The 20,082-nt window shown below is 40.6% G+C and overlaps 1 protein-coding gene across 2 annotated transcripts in view; it reads left to right on the top strand.

Moving 5' to 3' along the window:
* Positions 1-20,082, top strand: part of loxl2b (lysyl oxidase-like 2b) — a 48,544-nt gene that overhangs the window by 16,362 nt on the left and 12,100 nt on the right. The window contains exons 5-11 of one of the 2 annotated variants that reach the window (XM_088994973.1): positions 3,221-3,437; positions 5,966-6,149; positions 8,249-8,400; positions 11,457-11,624; positions 15,435-15,600; positions 17,049-17,289; positions 18,846-18,961. In XM_088994973.1, the coding sequence (XP_088851099.1) occupies positions 3,221-3,437; positions 5,966-6,149; positions 8,249-8,400; positions 11,457-11,624; positions 15,435-15,600; positions 17,049-17,289; positions 18,846-18,961 (1,244 nt within the window). The remainder of the gene's footprint in view (positions 1-3,220; positions 3,438-5,965; positions 6,150-8,248; positions 8,401-11,456; positions 11,625-15,434; positions 15,601-17,048; positions 17,290-18,845; positions 18,962-20,082) is intronic. The other variant, XM_088994971.1, reaches the window with a different exon arrangement.

Genomic DNA, 20,082 nt, shown 5'->3' with positions numbered 1-20,082 from the left:
GTCTGGCATTTATCAGAATCAGAATCAGAATCAGAATCAGAATCATCTTTATTGCCAAGTATGTAGAACACACAAGGAATTTGTTTCCGGTAGAACACGCTGCACTAGTTATCTTATACCTCACACCTGAGGCTGATGCTGGCATCATCTATCCATTTTCTAGTGTGCTTAACCTCATGAGGGTCATAAGTATGCTGAAGCCTATTCCAAATATTTTCAGGCAGTTGGACCGGTGCACCCTTAACTGGTTGCCAGTCAATCGCAGGCAGAGACGAACAACCATCCTTGCTTACAATCACATCTAGGGAAATGTAGACTCTAAATTTGAGAGTGTTCCTGACATTCATGTTTTTGGAATGCGGGAGGAAACCAGAGAACCCAGAGAAAAGATGAAGCTCTGGGAATACATCCACACTCCACTCAGGTAGGCTAGAGTGCAATCACATATTGCACCCTTTCACACTGTGTAGGGGTGCAAGGCGGGTGTAGGTGGGCGTGCTGAAGTAAATCACTGGCCCGCCGAGGGCTGAAATTATCCGACATTTCTGAAATGTGAATCTTTTCACTGGGAAATTATAATAATGTATTATAACATTTCTGTCATTCATCTCAAAGCTCGAATATTAGCTGAGCTTCTTAACTTGGTGAAATCGCTCTCTCGGTTTGCGAAGAGGGCCCCAAAAGCAGGCAAGAGGCAAGGGTGGATTGACCAAAATGTATTTAAGAACAAATGCAAACAGGAATACACTGGACGAACACTAACTTATAGTACTGAAAGTCGTGTAAATCACACGGAAGCCAAAGTAAAAAAATGAAACCTGTGACAGAAAACAAAATTGCATTGACCCAACCAAGACAGAAAGAACTCGATGGAACGATATACAAGCAAGGTAATGAGACAACGGGAAACACATGGACAAAACACAAAGGATAGAGGGAGGCGATTGGTGAAGTACAAGAGGCACTGATGACGAGAACAGGTGGCGACAAAAAGGCCACACAAGGAAATAAAACCAAGTTCTATCTGTCTGTAACCAGACAGATAGAACACCAGCAAAATTACATAGTTGTGACTTAATGTTTCTTTCCAATATGTAAAAACTCCCAAAGCTATGTCATGGACATCGTTTTCTAAATAACAACAATTTAACTGAATTCTGATGTTGAGGGTGTTGCTTACATGAGCCAAACATCTTCTGATTAATTATAGATGACTATGAAATGATGCGCTATTGCATTTAATGCTAAATTTAATGTGTGCGAAGCCTGTAATTTTCCTGTAGTGCAGCAGAGCATGGCGACTTCTGAACGTTCCATGTATGTGTCATTCTGGACCCGCAGTGACTCCTTGTGAAATGTGCGGTGTGTTCTTTAAGCCTGCCATTAAAGGGATGAAACTTGCTGCTCTCTAATAATCTAAATTTCCACTCGGAGACATCTGCACCATTCCGGTTTTATCAAGAGTTCCTTTCAAGCAGCCATTCGGTTTGAACGATGTGCAAGTACATTCAAAATGGGGATTATGCAATTGCACATACAGATGGAGACTTGGAAAACTATCTGAGAACTATATCAAAGGAGGCAAAATGAAAGAATATGAGAGGAAAACCATTAAGACATGTTTTTATTGGTTACGGCTAGTTCAGATGTGCAAATATACTTTTGAAGAGCCACTTTGAAGCTATATTCTGTATGTTATGACTAATACTATGCTGTAATCAGTTCTTTTTCATGGAGAGATATATATCTGTCTGTCCCTCCGTCCGTCCACCCACCTACCCACTTATACCCCATCCACCCACCCATCCATCTCTCTATCGCTCTCTCTATCTATCTCTCTATCTATATTGTATATCTGTTGTTCTATCAAACAACGCAGATATACATTCCAGCTGGTCCCTAATTGCCCGCCTGTGGCTCACAAAATTAATTGGGAATCTTATGCTGTCCCAAATGAAAAAAACAAGCATTGCCTTCACCATCTGTTTTTTCCACATTTATCTTAGACCCAGGACAGTAGATTAGGATGTGCTGTTGTAGTTAATGAGCGCAATAAATATTTACATGAAATAGGATTCCTTGAAAAAACAGATTAAAACCCCAGCAGGTCCCCTGGCTGTTAGCGTAAGAGTTTTTCCCCAATGTTTATTCAGTGTAATTTTCTTAATTACCATTTGTCAACATTCCAAGCATGTACAACAAAGTGTAAATTCCACTTCATCGGGAGGTATAAAAATTAGTTCAGTGAAAATAACTTATATTTCATTAAATGTTAATAAATGTTTGACTTTCTTTTCATTACACCTCACTTTTCATGTATATCCCAATGAAATTATTACCCATCATTGCAAAAAAAATGCATGAATGAATAAAAATATCCTCCATTTAAGTACTCAGTGGCAAAATGACAACATAAATGGCCACAATTATCATAATTGAAAAGATAAAATATAAAAAAATAATTTTAAACATATTGATGATACAGAGAAAGTAGCGACTGCTGTGCATGCATGAACGCGATCGTGTACGCAGGTGCGCACAGATTAAAGAACTATGACAACAGAAACCAGACAGGACTTGTTTTCTTGTGATCTGTGTTTTTTTTTTTTTCCCAAATAAATCAATATTTTTATCACAATAACTGCCGTATCCGCGTCTTTTTTTCATTCCACTCGGGTTTCGCAATTGTGTTTATGAAGAGATTGGATTGGATTTATTTATATTAGTCTCGCAGTGGAAAAATGTACATTTCTCAACAGCAAAGTTATGAAAGGAAGAAAGAAGTAGAAAAACAAAATACAGGACCCGCTGGAAAGGCAGCCACTATTGCGGCGCCATCGTGAAATCAAAAGAACAAAAAAAAAACTAAATAACACATAATATGATAACACAAAGACAAAGAGAGCCATTCATTCTTCAACACTTTTTGTACCCTCTTTGTGACATGAATATGAATATTAAACTACATGTATCTTTAGGGTCAAAGGGGGCCCAACTATTATTATTTATTTATGTCTTTATTTATTGTCCAATGAAAAAAAAGACGTGTGTCTCATCTGTCAAGATGGCAGAAAAAGGTTTGGGGACCATTCCCCTAATGTATGTAATGTAGTGTATGCTGGAGAAAGCCTTTAATCGTCCCACAGTGGGGACATTTGCATACAAAAACGTGCTTGCGTGGTTTGGTATCGTAACTGATGCCTTCCTCCTTAATCCCCAGGATGTTTGCTCGAAGGAAGAAGCCCACATACTGGGAGTACGCCGTCAACTGCACCGGCAACGAGGCTCATTTGTCAAGCTGTAAACTGGGGAAGGATACATCCTTGGAGTCGAACGGAACCTGCGTTGAGGGGTTGCCTGTAGTGGTGAGCTGCGTCCCTGGCAAAGCCTTTGCTCCTTCATCGGCGACTGGATTTAAGAAGGCCTTCAGACAAGAGGTGCAGTCTCACTCAACCTCCCCTCATGCTTGAAAAGCACTTTGGTTGGCATCAGTTGAATAGTAAATGTTACTTGTGTTTGGACCATGGGGTCCTAACCTCCAAGAGGTTCGTGCTCGAACTTTCAAATATAACTTCTATGTGTAATGTTTTTTAAACACAAAAGTAGCGTCTACGATACAATCAACATCAAATATTCACGGGTGGGCACATGCCCTTTTGGCACACCCATAAACACAGGTCTGGTAAAACCTTTATGATCGAATAGTTTGAACTGAAAACATTCACCTCAGGTAACAGATACAAACTTTGATACATTATGAATTGTTTCTGATATACCGTTAAAGTAACTTTTGGCTTGTGACTGGACACAATTATTTTTTATTATTAACAGTAGCCAAAATGGAACTGTATAGTGCCACTTAGCAGTTTTTTTTTACGACGATACTAGTGCAGCGTGTTCTACCGGAAACAAATTCCTTGTGTGTTCTACATACTTGGCAATAAAGATGATTCTGATTCTGATTCTGATTCTGATTATTATTATTATTATTATTATTATTATTATTATTATTATTATTATTAGTGATTGTATTTTATTTATTATAGTACCTATGCTTGTCTGTGACTGGAAAGTGTCCTTGAGAGCTTTGACAGGTGCTTAAAATGTAATGTATTATTATTATTATTATTATTATTATTATTATTATTATTATTATTACTTGAACACACCCTTTAAACTATTCAATTAAGTTAGTTCTTGCTCTCTCGATCTCTATCTCTTGAGCTTACTGTCAATATTGATGTAAAGACTGTTGTGCAGCGCAACTCTCCAAATACGGAGAAAAGCATGCATGCCTACATCAAGCTGTTTTTGTGTCAATTGTTCAGTCAAACCACGATTCCTTCTCATGAAAGTCTGACGGCTTAATGTCAACATAATGCTAACTACACCAGATGGAAATTAACATTATCACAATTCTGAAGCTACTTAAACACATGGAACAACAACACATACAAGCAGGGCACGTCAATACTTATTGGCATGTGTTGTCATTTCCGAATTACAAAATGCACCTGATTAGAAGCTGCATAAGCTAAATTTGAACAATTTAAAACAAATATGTACTTCATCGGTGTGGGTCTCCGCTTCATAACTTCGGATATGTGAAAACAAAGAGGTCACACAAAAGGAGTTTTTTTGAAACGTTTATTTTTCGGACGCAAAATTGCAGTCTTTGAGAAATCAGTTGGTATGTGTTTGGGAGACGTAGGAGGATGTCATTCCATAGCCGGACTTCCTGCCCTCTGGACATATTTGGAGTCAGTGGTCAAACAAACAACAGAACCACAGGGGTCACAGCGCAGACATGGCTGTTTTAATGGCACTCGTTCCCAGTGCTCATCAAACGTATTTCCACTCTGATGTATACTATTTTGCTCTTTCTCCTGTGTGTGCATTTCAAATGGAAATGACTGATTAAATTCATTGTGACGGCGAACTCCGATAGTTACATTGGTTCAATGTGACATGTTTGGTAATTCCAATGCTTGGATGTGATGAAACTGCGTACACCTAATGACAGCTTAAAACCTGGCCATTAAAATTCATAAATAGACCGTGCCACATTAAAATATGCCAGATTCTAAGCCTAAGAACAAATAGTAGCGTCTTACCGGCTGGAAAATATGGTATTCTCTGAATTATCCAGCAGTCTGGGTCCTTTTCTGCCTCGTCATAATGTGCTGCATCCCTTCCAACAGACCTGAATGTTCTGTGTTAATACATGGAAGGTGCAGGGCTTTAAATTGGAACTTGCCGACACAGTGCAAAAAGTCATTAAAAAACAGCCTGCTATAAAATGGGTCCCAATGATAAAACACAACATGGCCAAGATACTCTCGAGGACTTACACACTGCAAGAATCCAAACAAGGGCGTGGAAAATCCTACTGGACCCTCCACACCCTGCCCACCACCTTTTCCAGCTACTCCCCTCAGGCAGGCGCTACCGATCCATGCGCACCAAATCCAACAGACATTTAAACAGCTTCTTCCCCCAAGCTATTAACTCTTTAAACAATAACCCAAATAGAACTGTATTGTGCATCTTTGCAATTTTTTGATGATGACACTAGTGCAGCGTGTTCTACCGGAAACACATTCCTTGTGTGTTCTACATACTTGGCAATAATTCTGATTCTGATTCACTGTATCTGTCGGTGGGTGGAGAAATTATTCACAAAATTGATTCCTGCATGGTGAATAATTCCAACAGGTTGACACAACCGTTTTGTCAAGTTGAGTTATTTCAGCAATGAAAGCATGTGCCGAAGGCTGTGAACGCAATGTGTGGCGATTGTATAAACTGTATAAACCGTGCTGCGTATGTGTTTACATGTATACTTAGACACTCGGTTTTGCTCTACTGTTTCCTGGAAATCTGAACCGCTACCACTTTGCCTGTTTTCATCTACTTTTAGGTTGATTTTCTTCTTTGAAAGAATGTGTTTTCCCCCTCTCTTCAGCAGCCATTGGTCCGTGTGCGTGGTGGGGCCATAGTCGGCGAGGGCCGTGTCGAAGTGTTGAAAAATGGAGAGTGGGGCACCATATGTGATGACAAGTGGAACTTGCTGTCTGCCACCGTTGTGTGTCGAGAACTGGGCTTCGGTACGGCAAAAGAGGCTCTGTCTGGTGGTCGCCTTGGACAAGGTTGGTGACCCTACTTGAACACACTCTCACATGCACCCAAAACAAAAAACTTCCCAGAGACAAATATGTGCGGTACAAGCACGAAAGTCCACAACATGATTTTTTTTTTCTCTTTTCAACCAATAATTTAACTTAATCATCAACCTATTCTGAATGTGACATTGTCTTACATTACATTTGTGTCGGCCAATAGCAGCAAGTCTTCTGCATGCTTGACAGACACACATCTGGTTACAAATTAACATTTGTAATCAGTTTTGCAGTGAAAATGCCAATGATGTTTTTTACTTTGTCTTTATGGAACAACTATCTGCTAACTTTCCTGTAACACTTTTATTTTGCATGTGAAGTGACATCTTTCAAATTGGACTGAAGTCCTGTAGTTTTACCAATGTTACATTTTGTGGAACTGATTCCACTGATCTTTTGAGATTGTTAGTCTGTTGCTGCACAGATTATTAAGTTTTTTTCAAAAGATATTTTTTACATTTTCATCAATGAAGGCTATGTAAACGTAATTTGTTTTATGTCTGTGTAAGCTCTTAGTATTACTGGAGTGGCCCAACGATGAAAAGGTTTCTTCAGCCGTCATCTGTACTTCTTTGAAGGTGTCGGACGTTTCGCATCCAAGAGGCTTTGTCAGCGAACAAACATTTTTCTGGTAGCTCTGGCCATATATATATAATCTCTACTGTCGAGTGATGGTGGTGCCAGGCCTCTGCTATGATAGGTCTGTGCTCTAAGGTTGAGGGAGCAGAGGACTATTTCCTGAGGCTACACTGTACTATTGTCCTGACTGATTATGGTCTACGACTGCACTGATCGCCCCATTTGCCCTGGTATTACCTCATCAGCATAACTAAGCCTATGTGGTAACAATCTCAGAAGTATGTTGTAAGCACGATCCAAATTAAACCTCACACCACCATAGCGATTTCGTCAAGGGTTTTGCTGTTTTATAAAAATAGCTTATTTTACTCCCCTTTCAAACTATCTATTTTCTTTTACTAAGATTTCAACCTCATTGTTGTCAAATAAGCGGTTTCTAGCTTGTAGGTGCATATGTACTGCAGATTGAAGCCTCTTGGATGAGAAACAAAATGTCAGCCTCAGAGTATAGAGACGCATACTGTAGTTCAATTCCGCTCCAACCTTCTGATAGAACAGGCTAATATAACACTCAAAATTGTCCCAAAGTGTGACTGTGAGCGTAAATAGTTATTAGTCTATGTGTGCCTTGTGATAGTCTGTCAACCAGTTCAGGGTCATACCCGTTATGGATGTATGATTCTTTTTTTCTCTTTTTAATGAGATGTTGGAGTATATGGTATGAGTTTACCACACAAACCAGCTGGCGGGAGAGGAAAAGAAAACATACAGAAAAGTATCGTTCTGTTATCTAAGCAACCAATCGAGGCCTCCACTGCAATAACTTCCTTTTCAGACTCCAGCCAGTGCACAATGTTTGTACCGCTGGCCGTATGCAGGTGTTTTACAGCATATTCAGAGCACATTTTACAACAAAAGCGTGTTGCCCCGCGGAAAAACTCAAAAGAGCTGCTGGGTAATTGAAAATAAGACACTTAGCAGATGTCTAATAGTTTACCTGTCATCAGAATGTGCAACGGAAAACAAAATTTTGAAATTAAAACAAACTCAAGGCATTGGAATGACCTTCCCGCTACACTTTGTGCCATGCGGACCCGGAGAAAACCCACATAGGCCCGGGCGGAGCATGTAAACTCCAAACAGGGAGGCTGGAGCGGGTCTTGAACTCACGATCTCTGCATTGTGAAGTGGTCGTGCTAACCACTCATCTACCGGGCCGCCAATCATCATGTTATTATATCAAGTTAAAATATTCATGTTTTATCTTCTGAAAAGGACAAAATAAGTCAAGTACTCTTTGACCAATTTTGAATAACGCTCAAACGTTTATGTGTATTGTATGTTATTATGTCTAACACATAAGACTGATCTTTTTTTTTTTTTCGCAGCATACCACCAGTTACAATTTTCAACTGAGTTTCCTTTTTGTTTAGACGTTCGATGTCTACATGGTGTTTTTAGTGAAGTGTCACTATTTTTTTCCTCGCAAGGCATGGGCCCGGTCCATATGAATGAAGTGCAGTGCTCAGGATTTGAGAATTCCATCACGGAGTGCCCCTTCGACAAGGAGTCTCTGGGTTGCAGCCATGAGGAGGATGCAGCTGTCAGATGTAATGTCCCTGCTATGGGCTTCCAGGAGAGGGTGAGATTTATTTGATGTCTTCCATTGCCTTGTTTCTCACCTCGAGCCCCAAGAGCCTTTGCATGAATTACGCGCATAACTTCCAGTATTCACGTCGACCGGCGTTTTGTTAATGGTAACCATTTGCACCAGGCATTTTCCTATGACAGTCACTGTCTAAAATCAATGTGGGCAACGCTGGCTTTCGGAGAAAACAATCCCATGTGACACATTGCAGCATGCTTGAAGGATGACATAAAAAAGTAGTCCTCGACATTAAACAATGTCTAAACATTGTTCAGCTGCTTTCTGAACTAGTTTGCATCAGACAGTGAGATTAGCTATTAAAAAATTAATAAAAGGCATATTGGTAACAAGGCATTCATAATGTCTGTATTATTTTGTTAAAGGGGGTTTAACATGGTTCCCGTTTACCTTCTTGTGTCCTTTACTAACATAAAAATCATGTCTGTTGTTCTTTTGTCTCTCAATTGTTATGCACCAACCGGCGAATCTTCTATGCTGGTTATCGCAAGTCACGCTAACATAAAATTTGATGTGTGTGTTGATACATGGGCTTTTGGTCCGCAAAACGAATAACAGTGCCGGTGGGTGGTCTGTAGGGGTGCCAGTGGTTGGTGTGTTCAATTGAACGTTTCAAATGAAGATTTTCAGACGAATCTCGTACTGATGATCATAGCCGTGTTCTCTCTTCCTTCATTGTTCAAAACATTGCTTTTGCAGTCATAGTGTCAATTCTTCTGTCAGTTCTAATAACTGCCAACAAGTTCCGATGCTGTGTAAGACATTTTCCAATGCTGCGGCGGCTTCCAACAGTAAAGAAAAAGAAAAAGAAATGTTGAAATAAACCGCTCAAGTAAAGCTGTGGTAACAAATTGCTACTTCCGCTGACTTCCAAGAAGTGGTGCCCATAATTGTTTTTGACATCAGAGCCCTCAGGAATAAGTTGGGTATACCAATTGAGTTTTGGATCTTAACCCATTTGGAAATACTAATAAAAATGGAACTCTTTCGAAAAGGAGAAGTGCATTTGTTTCTGTCAACCACCACAGGATCTCTTTGCATACATGTTGCTTTGGTTGATTTTTTTGATGTTGTACTGTTTTAAAGATTCATTATGAATTGGTCATATTGGGTCACACTTTTAAAGGTAAAAAATGTATACACAACCCCAAATATCATTCACAAATGTATTCAAAAACTGAAAATATGACATAGAGCGGCAATCCTGAATTTGTTCGGGTTTTGTTTTTTTATTGTTTGGGTACCAATAATGCGCTGGGCCAGGCCTCTGGCAATGTTTTTTTCCCTTCCACCAGGGGCAGCATTTCCCTTTTTTCCACGTTAGCACTTTGTTCCAGCTTCAGCTGTTGTTAAAGCCCCATCTAAACCAATATGTATGTACAGTAAAGTCTTGTTATATCGATATTCTCGGGAGTCTGAAAATATATCGATATAACCGGACTATCGATATATCCGATCCTGCGCCGAACTGCAGTAAAAGTGGGCAATAAATGGGGGATCTTTGATATGGCATGTAATTTTCTCCTTGAGTTCATGGATTGCGTATCTAGCATGCTTTTGTACTGTCGTGAAGGGAAAAATAAACTTATGCATTAAATAAAAACGTCTAATTACTATTTCCTTTCTAAAGTTCAACCAATGGAAAATCCTCACGTTGTTCTATACACACGAGAGAAACCACGAACTCCAGCATGTACATACAGTATGAAAAACAGTGATTATTGAAAGCGCTAACAAGATATCTGAATACAACACAATTAAATACATGTATGGAAAACAAAAACTGCAACATTAACATTACTTACATTGATAAAGTATACTGCGGCATGTCGAACTATTTCGCAATTCTTGTTGGATTCTCCTCCACAGCCACGATTGCCTTGTACTTCGTTTTGATATCACAATTCTTACATTTCCCCATGGTTGAAATTGGTGTTGAACAACTGTATATAAGAAGACAAGAAGACTACAGTATGTTTCAGATGCTATTGAGGCAGTAATGAAAGATGTAAGCTCTGCTACACTAAAAAGTTGGTCACGTGACCAACGGTGTTACAGATACAGATTTCGCTAATGGTGGTAGTGTATTGAAATCCTTAAGCAAATATCGATTCAGCTTGAAGCTGCTTTGTATCGATATAAGCAGAGCAAAATGGCTGGCGGGAGATGAAAAGGGCATCGTAGTGACCGGATTATCATAATAACCGGGTATCGTACTAACCGGAACTAATTACATCATAAAATACTAGAAATTTCCCGGGAAATGAAAATAGTATCGTAATAAGCAGTACTATCGATATAACCGATATTGATGTAACGAGACTTTACTGTATTGCATTGTTTTCAAACTCTTGTAACTCCAGACACATATAATTTAGGAATTCTTTTTTTTTTTTTTTAGAAAAGTAGAGAGTCTAAGGTTTCTTACTCTGCATTGAATGTGTATGTGGTACTAAAACTCAATATTCTGTGGATCCTGGAATTTGAGTGACAATGACAAAAACCCTGGCACTGGAGTGGACACATTTTTGCACGTCTGGCAGTGCATGGGTTAATCATGTACTTTTTTAAAATACCTATGATAACTAACGAGGTGCAGCACTAACCTGTTTTAGAAATAGCTCACTAGTGAGTGTGTGTTTTCCAGAGCATATGTGATCAGGTACTGTACATCTCGATATGTATCTGCACCTTGTAAAATATTTTTTTAAACATAAAGTGAAAAAACAAAAAAAAAACAGTTTTTTTGGTTTGGGTTCTGTAGACCAATCAGGTAGTACTTCAAATTAGTCAGTAGATATTATGTAACTCACTTTCCAAAAGATTGGCGACAACTCTATTATACTGTACACATTTAATGAAATGAAAGGATTTTCAAGACCTCAACTGCAGTCCTTAAAAATACACTTGTAGGTCTGTACGGTGTATTGAAATGAGCAATCTTTGTGCTTGTCATATTTATTGCACTCAAATACCAGATTCATGCATTTGAGCCCAAAACGATATGACTTTCCTGTCCTCCATATCTGTAGCTCCGTTTGCGTGGCGGTCGAAACCCCTTCGAAGGTCGTGTGGAAGTGCTGATGGAGAAGAACGGCTCTCTGGTGTGGGGGACGGTGTGCAGTGAGGGCTGGGGAACTATGGAGGCCATGGTTGTCTGCAGACAGCTGGGCTTGGGCTTTGCCAGCAATTCTTTCCAGGTACGTGCAAAGGAACTTGATGGAAAGGAGGAAGTTGTTGTACACCAACTTCTTCTTTTGCTTTCGGCTTTTCCCTTCACGGGTCGCCTCAGCGAATCAGTGTCCTCCATCTAACCTGGTTTTGTGCATCCTTTTCGCTCACACCAGCTACCTTTATGTCCTCTTTGACTATATACATCCATAAACCTCCTCTTTGCTCTTCATCTCGGTCTCCTGTCTGGTAGTTCAAGGCTCAGCATCCTTCTCCAGATATAGTCACTCTCTCTCCTTTGGACATGTCCAAACCATCTCAGTCTGGCCTCTCTGACTTTCTCTCAGAAGTATCTAATATGGGTTGTGCCTCTGATCTCCTCATTCCTAATCCTATCCAATCTGGTCACTCCCAAAGAAAACCTCAACATCTTCATCTCTGCTACCTCCAGCTCTGCTTCCTGTATTTTCTTCAGTGGCACTGTCTCCAGTCCAAACATCATGGCTGGTCTCACCACTGTTTTATACACTTCATTTCATCCTAGCTGAAACCCTTCTATGACACATCACACTCTACATTTTTCTCCAGCTGTTCCACCCTGCCTGGACACACTTCTTCACCTCTTTTACACACTCTCCATTGCTCTGGACAATTGACCCCAAGTACTTAAAATCCTCCACCTTCTTTATCTCTTCTCCATGTAGCATCACTCTTGTACTGGAATCCCTCTCATTCACACACATATATGCCGTTTTGCTGCGACTGACTTAATTCCTCTACTTTCCAGGACAAACCCACACTGACCGCTCTAGTTTTCTCCTCACCCGTTCTCTGCTCTTACTACAGATCACGTTGTCATCTGCAAACATCATCGTCTAGTCCCACGTCCACCTTGAATTCCTCCGTCACACCAACAGCACCCCTCACAACTGTCTTACAGTCATGATCAATGTCTTGCACCGCTCTGACATACTTTTCTGTCAATCCAGACTTCCTCATGCAATGCCACAGCTCTTCTCTGGGCACCCTGTCATACACTTTCTCCAGATCTAAAAAGACACAATGCAATTCCTTCTGACCTTCTCTGTACTTCTCTATCAGCATTCTTAAAGCAAACACTGCATCTGTCGTACTCTTTTTTTTTTTGGCATGAAGCCGGACTGCTGCTCACAAATGTTCACTTCTGGACTTTGTCTAGCTTCAACTACTGTTTCCCATAGTTTCATTGTATGGCTCATCAACGTTATTCCTCTGTTGTTACTACAACTCTGAACATCTCCCTTGTTCTTAAAAATGGGCACCAGTACACTTCGTCTCCATTCTTCAGGCATCTGTTCTCCATCTAAGATCTTGTTGAACAACTCAGTCAGGAACACTGCTGCCACCTCTCCTAGACACTTCCATACCATGCAGGGTGCATTTCCACCCTTCATCCTCTTCAGCGCCCTCCTCACTTCATCCTTGCTAATCTGTGCTACGTCTTAGTCCACAACAGTCACATCTTCTACTTCTACCGACCGTAACATGAATGAATGCATGCATGAATGAATGAATGAATGAATGAATGAATATTAGGACAGAAGCCCGATGTGTGTGTGTCATATTCTCCTGTCATTCAATAAGTGTCTTCATTTAATCAAATTTCATGAACATTAAGGACAGTTTGTAAATGTCTCCACTGCGAGACTAATAAAGGTAAGGCCAATCCAATCCAAAATGCAGTGTTAACCCGTCTTGTTTACATGTACAGTATAGCAAAACTGAAGAAGTACTGGAGTGCACTCCAGTGGTCACAGTGGAAATTGCACTGCACTGCTGCTAGTTCGGTTCAGGGTCATGGGTGGACTCACTTTTATCTCAACTGACTATGGAAGGGATCCAGTGTACAACCCGAGATTGGCCGCTGTGGTCACTCACAGGGCACATAGAGACAAACAGACATTCACACTCACATTTAAAGGACCACCGACACCATTTTTCGTTTACTAACTGACATCAGAAAAACGTTTTATAGCATCTAAAATACCCAAAACACGCAGGCTGATATTTTTAGTCAAATGCACCAATAAAAATGACTTAAAGTGTGCAAAATCCGGCACAAATCAGCTCGAAACTGGTGATTTTCAGAAAGTCCCGCCCCCGCCAAGTCGTCTTGCCTTGCTCAAGAAACAAAACAATGGGCTCACAGAGTTTATATTCAGAGAAGATGCTTTTTTGTTACTCATCCAGTTATGAATATGCAGTGTTTGAAATAGTGTCTGCCCGGTGGCCCACGGCGTACAACTTTTAAGTCGGACATACAACTTTCTTCACGTCTCGGCCCGGATGGCCGACAACTTCTTCAAGAAAAAAAATAGATATTTTTTCAAATCAAACGTTTGTTTTATTCTATAAACCAAAAGCCACAAACAAAATGCTACGAGCCATGTGGACTCCACTCTCTCAGCGGCTTTCAAAACTCTGAAGTACACTTTATAGTCAGGGTGTAGTCCGAAGCAGGATTCTGATTGGCTGCCGGTGCCGACTATGCAAGACCTGAGAAAGCAGAGTCCACGTAGCTTTGAGCAGACTACACAATGCAAAGGTGACATTGTACACCATGACGACAAACGACAACTGGAGCAAAATCATAAGCAATGTATATTTACGATAAATTAGGCAAGGGAGCATTTGTGGTTGGTACTTGGTACCTTCATTAAAAAAAAAACCTTTTAAACTTCGCAATGATTTTATTTATTTTTTTTGAGAGTTTTTTTGTGTGTTTTAAGTTGTGAGAACTGGATCGGCAACTCTAGAGGCTTTTAGAGTTATCAGCCTGGGTGTCCACTAACTTTTTGTCACGAGTTTCAGACACTGGAATATGATTCAAATAGTTCTGAAGAGGAAAGCATAAATGTTTGCAAACAATTAAAGGAGTCCTTCCATATCAATTCGAGCTGTCAATGACAGCATGTTGTGTCCCAGAAAATGCAAAAGATGGCGCCCAAACTCCATTGGAAATGGGCTGATTTGTCTCCTGGGAATTTGTGTCAGAACACACAACGATTCACCATCGCGTTATTTATGTGTTTTACTGCTAATTTGGGCATCAACACAGAGTTTTCACGCCAAACAAAGTACCGCAAAATGCATTGTGTGTCGCTTTCTCGGTCAGGGGCGTTCCAAATGTGATGTCACATAGGGGATCGTCATCAACTCGAAAACAAGACTTCCTCAATATTCGGCGCCAGTCTTAAAACGTAAAATATAGCTATATGTGGTGGAATCTTTGCAAAATACGCTCAGCAGAAGTCATTTGAAGTGAATTTACAAATTATGGACACAACTTGTCTGGGGGTCCTTTAAGCATTTTGATGTTATTGTTTGCAATAAAACAAATGTTAATTTGGGGGATGTGTTTGTGGGGAACTGCCAACATTATCAAGAAAGCATCATGCAATAATTTGCAGTTTTTGATGATTAGGCAGATTTGCTGTATATGCTTCACCATAATGAATTAGCATTTTTTTTTTTCAAGTGATTCGATCATCGGTTCATCGTATTTCAAGTTGAGGCCACATAATTACCATTGTTAGGATGTCAATATTTTCACCACCGAAACTATTTTGTTTATGGCAAAGAGCACAATTGAATATTTAGGTATAGTTATAGTTATATGTATAGTTTAGGTATAAAGTAGGAGTATTTGTGTAATCATGAAAACAATTCCAAGCACTTCCTATTCAACTGATTATACAGTGTTTGAGAAACACAATGCTAAATTTATTTCAACAAAATAACCCAGAGATAGGTGCTCACCTCGCTTGCTTTAAAGTCACGTTTTGTTTTTTCGTCAATAGGAAACATGGTACTGGCAAGGCGAGGTGAGTGCAGACAGTGTGGTGATGAGTGGAGTTCGCTGCTCTGGTACTGAGATGTCTCTGTCCCACTGCCTGCACCATGGAGCCCACCTCAGCTGCTCCAAAGGAGGCGGCCGCAATGCCGCAGGAGTCTCGTGCTCTGAGAGTAAGGCGCCTTATTCACTCAGTTTATTTTATGTTGAATATTTTATTTACACACTGTGATTGGCTGGCAACCGGTTCAGGGTGTCCCTCGCCTACTGCCCCAAGACCGCTGAGAAAGGCTCCAGCATCCCCCGCGACCCTAGTGCGAATGAAGCGGTCGGAAAATGAATGAATGAATATTTAGTTTATTATTTATTCTTCAAAATGTCATTTATTTGCATTCTTTGTTTTTTCGCCAATTTTCTGTTATTTGGTCAAAAACTAACCTATTCATGTTTTAAAAAGAAAAGTCAGGAAAATGGAAGATTTACCACTTTGTTAAGGTACCGGGTACTCAATGAGCATTTAAAGGACTGAGGCTTTGTAGGTGACATTTGTCATATACTCGCGGCAACATGTAGTCCAAGGACTTATACATGAATGGAGTATAAATAGGCCCTTTGCAGTTGAACCCACGGGGGCAGCCATTTTACATTGCCACTGCAAATGACACCTGTTATTTTTTTCGATAAAAAACATTGTTATCACTGACACTGCTCTCTCCTGTGTGTGCGTCAGTACAAACCAGTACGCATGTGCACGTCTTTTGATTTTCATCCAATCAGCGCCAACGCAACCGATGTCACAGGTCGAAAAAGCTTTGAAATATGACAACAGCTAAACTGGCGGAGCTGACACAAGGTCGGACGGACACATTTTTCTGCTAATAACAGTAACACCCCTCCCTTCGCATTTTCGTGGCCTCGCCACATCTTGCAGGTTCCATAAATAGATTTTTTTCTCCAGAATTTTGAGCAAATTGCACTTTCAACTCTGACTCACAGATGTACCTGAGGAGAGAACATTTTTACAGAGGAAAAATGCATGTAGTTCTTTTCCCAGACATTGGTAGGCCATATAAAGTGATATTTTTGTGACACAACATGGAAAACAGGCTGGAGAAATGTATGTGCTTAAGTTTGGCGGACTTATAAGATGGCCGCTGGTGACTTCACTTATTTCAATGGCGAGCGAGGAGTATGAAACGTTGTTTATCTATTCCTAACTCCTGGATGCAAAGTCATTGTCACCTGTGAATGGCAATAACAATGGTCTTTTCATATAATTAAGCAATATGAAACGCATCCTTCCCATCTATTCCCACGACTTCCCATCTATCAACGGGAGTGTGTTACGGATACGTTTCTGGTCTTGCTTGACGCGCGCGGTTCGACGCCACTGAAAAAGTACTCATATGACAAGGCCGAACGATGAGGCGCTCCCACGTCTGGAATAAATGTGCTTTACAAAGCGTGTTTTACCAACCTTGCTGTTGACGGACCGTACCATTTGGCTCCACGTGAGATTTTGGCATCCGTCTGATGCTCGCTACGGCACGTGTATTCCATCACCCGCAACTGTGTACCCGTGCACATCCGTTTGCTTCAGCCTTCATTCTTGTTCCATCAGCGGCCCCCGACCTGGTGCTGAACCCTCAGGCGGTGGAGCAGACCACCTACATGGAGGACAGGCCCATGTTCATGCTTCAGTGTGCTTTTGAGGAGGAATGCCTGTCCTCCTCCTCCAAGGAGACGCCTGCCAACTCGTACCGCCGCCTGCTGCGCTTCTCCTCCCAGATCCACAATAACGGCCAGTCCGACTTCCGGCCTAAAGCCGACCGACAGTCTTGGGTGTGGCACGACTGTCATAGGTCAGTTCCAAATTACAGATGACTCTGTTTGCTTGATAAGGCACGTTCCGTTTGAATTGTCTCTGCCATTCAAACCTCCATGATAAACTTTTTTTGCTTGATAACTGGACAAACGTATTCAACCTCATTCCAACTTCCTTTTTTGATTCCCGCAGCAAGGCACACACACATTTTCATGCCCAGGGATTGACCTTAAATTGAAATCACAAGCTTCTTAAAAAATACAAACCCATTGTGTTTTTCTACTGAGTTTATGTGGAGGATGTGTCTTTATGTTGTCATATTATTTGTTACAGTAAAGTCTCGTTATATCGATATTCAAGGGAGTCCGAAAAAATATCGATATAACCGGGACTATCGATATATCCGATCCTGTGCCGAACTGCATTAAACAAAAGCCGCCAAAAGAGGGCAGCCAAGCGCCATATAAGAAACGGAGCTGGCCATTAGCTCCCTTTTTTTTGGGTGAGATGTTCCCCCAATGTTGCCTCAAAATGGCACATATAATTCTTTAATGATTGTAAACATGTATGCTTTAATCTTCAGAACTACAGTGTATTTGAAACATATTCATAACTGGATGTGTAACAAGAAAGCATATTATCCGAATCTGAAGCCATTGTTTGGATTCACAAGCAATGCAAGACGTCTTGGCGTGAAGTCATTTTTATTTGCATTTGAATAAAAAGTGACATCGGCTGTCCTTTAATACACAGTATGGAATGTTAATAATTTTCAAAATCATCGCGCTTCAGCAGACAAAACAAGAAACATTGTTGCAAAAAACGATTGCATTCATATACAGTACAGTGGGCATGTACATAACACAACAGGGAAACTGCAACGCTTACATCTTACTGTATTATGTATACAATTTAAAAAAGTCATCAATCTTCTTCTGCTTCCCATTTTTACCTTTTAACACAAACACTTCAATCTCGTCTGCTACACACGAGCTAGCGTCTGAAAATGAAAATGGCTCTGCTACACGGGTGCTGGGCACGTAACCAAGTCACCTGACCAAGTCGACCAATGGCGCGACTGATGGCGTGACACGTAACCAAGACACGTGACCAAGTTGACCAATGGCGCGACCGATGGCGTGTCACGTGACAAAGTCACACGGCCAAGTCGACCAATAGCGCGACCGATGGCAGCTCATGTGACCAAGTCGACCAATGGCGCGACCGATGGCGGCTCACGTAACAAGACACGTGACCAAGTTGACCAATGGCGCGACGGATATATCGATATAAACAACAAAAATGGCCGGCGGGGGATGAAAAGGAGCACCGTAATAACCGGGTATCGTACTAAACGGTACTAATTATACATAAAAAGACTAGAAATGTGCAAGGGAAATGAAAATAGTATCGTAATAAGCGGTACTATCGATATAACCGATATCGATATAACAAGACTTTACTGTATTTATTTATTTTATTTTTTTTACTTTGCGATTTTTGTTGACAAATTTTGCTTTGATGTGGGATACTTTTCTATTCACAGTGCTACGTTGGAGCTTTGTTTTTACAACTCTGTGTCTGTGTCGGTAGGCATTATCACAGCATGGAAGTTTTCACTACCTACGATCTGTTTGATCTTAATGGAACCAAAGTAGCAGAAGGACATAAAGCCAGTTTTTGTCTGGAGGACTCAGAGTGTGATGAAGGTTTGAATCTTTTCCCAATCGGACTCTTACTTCAGATGTATACTTTTGTGGTGATTTTTTTTTTTTTTTCACGAAAGACATTAATGCCGCATAGTCACAAACACATAGGAATGAATGACTTTGTATTTAATGTTGGAACATGACAAAATATACTGATGAGTTGATGTGGAGGATGTGTCTTTATGTTGTCATATTATTTGTTATTTATTTATTTTTGTTACTTCAAGATGGCGCTGCGAGAGTGGCTGCCTTTGCAGCAGTTCCTGTATTTTGTCTGTGTTACTTCCGGGTAGAGTGAACGCTGGCACGAATGGCTGCTGCTGCTCACCCGCACAAAAAAATCCTGAGACTGCAAAGTGTCCATGAGAATTTTGAAAGGCGCTTAAAAATTAAATGTATTATTATTATTATTATTATTATTATTCTTATTATTATTCTTATTATTATTATTATTAAATTCATAGTTAAGAAAAAACTAACTGTGACTGTAAATTGTCCTTGTTTTTGAACGGCGCTTCTAAATGAAATGTATTATTACAATTATTATTATTATCCGTCCACCAATCTATCCATCCATTTTTCAGACCTCTTTATCCTGGAGCCTATTCCAGCCATTTTAGAGCACTAGGCGGAGGACACCCTGAATCGGTTGCCAGCCAATCGCAGGGCACACTGAGACAAAGAACAATTTGCTCTGACACTCACACCTAGGGAACATTTAGAATGTTCAATCGGCCTGCCACGCATGTTTTTGGAATGTGGGAGGAAACCGGAGGACCCGGAGAAAACCCACAAGGGCCCGAGGAAAACATGCAAACTTCACACTGGGAGGCCGGACCGGGTCTTGAAGTCACGACCTCTGCACTCTGAAGTTATTATTATTATTATTATTATTATTATTATTATGTATTTAACTGTAGTTGCAAACTCTAAAATCGCTTTGAATGTAAGTGTGTGGGAGGTGAGATTAGCTGACAACCGGTCCAGGGTGTCCCGCTTCCTCAAAATCAACTAGGATACTCTCCAGCTTTTTAGCGTGGTGAGGCCAAGCAGGATAGAAAAGGCAAGGATGGATGGATGGATGGATGGATGGATGGATGGATGGATGGACAGAAGTGCTG

This window comes from Hippocampus bargibanti, linkage group LG04 (genome assembly GCF_051943395.1).
Source record: "Hippocampus bargibanti isolate YZ-2025 linkage group LG04, ASM5194339v1, whole genome shotgun sequence".
NCBI classification, from domain to species: domain Eukaryota; kingdom Metazoa; phylum Chordata; class Actinopteri; order Syngnathiformes; family Syngnathidae; genus Hippocampus; species Hippocampus bargibanti.
Note: the sequence above shows the minus strand (reverse complement) of the source record. Positions and strands in the feature narration are given on the sequence as shown.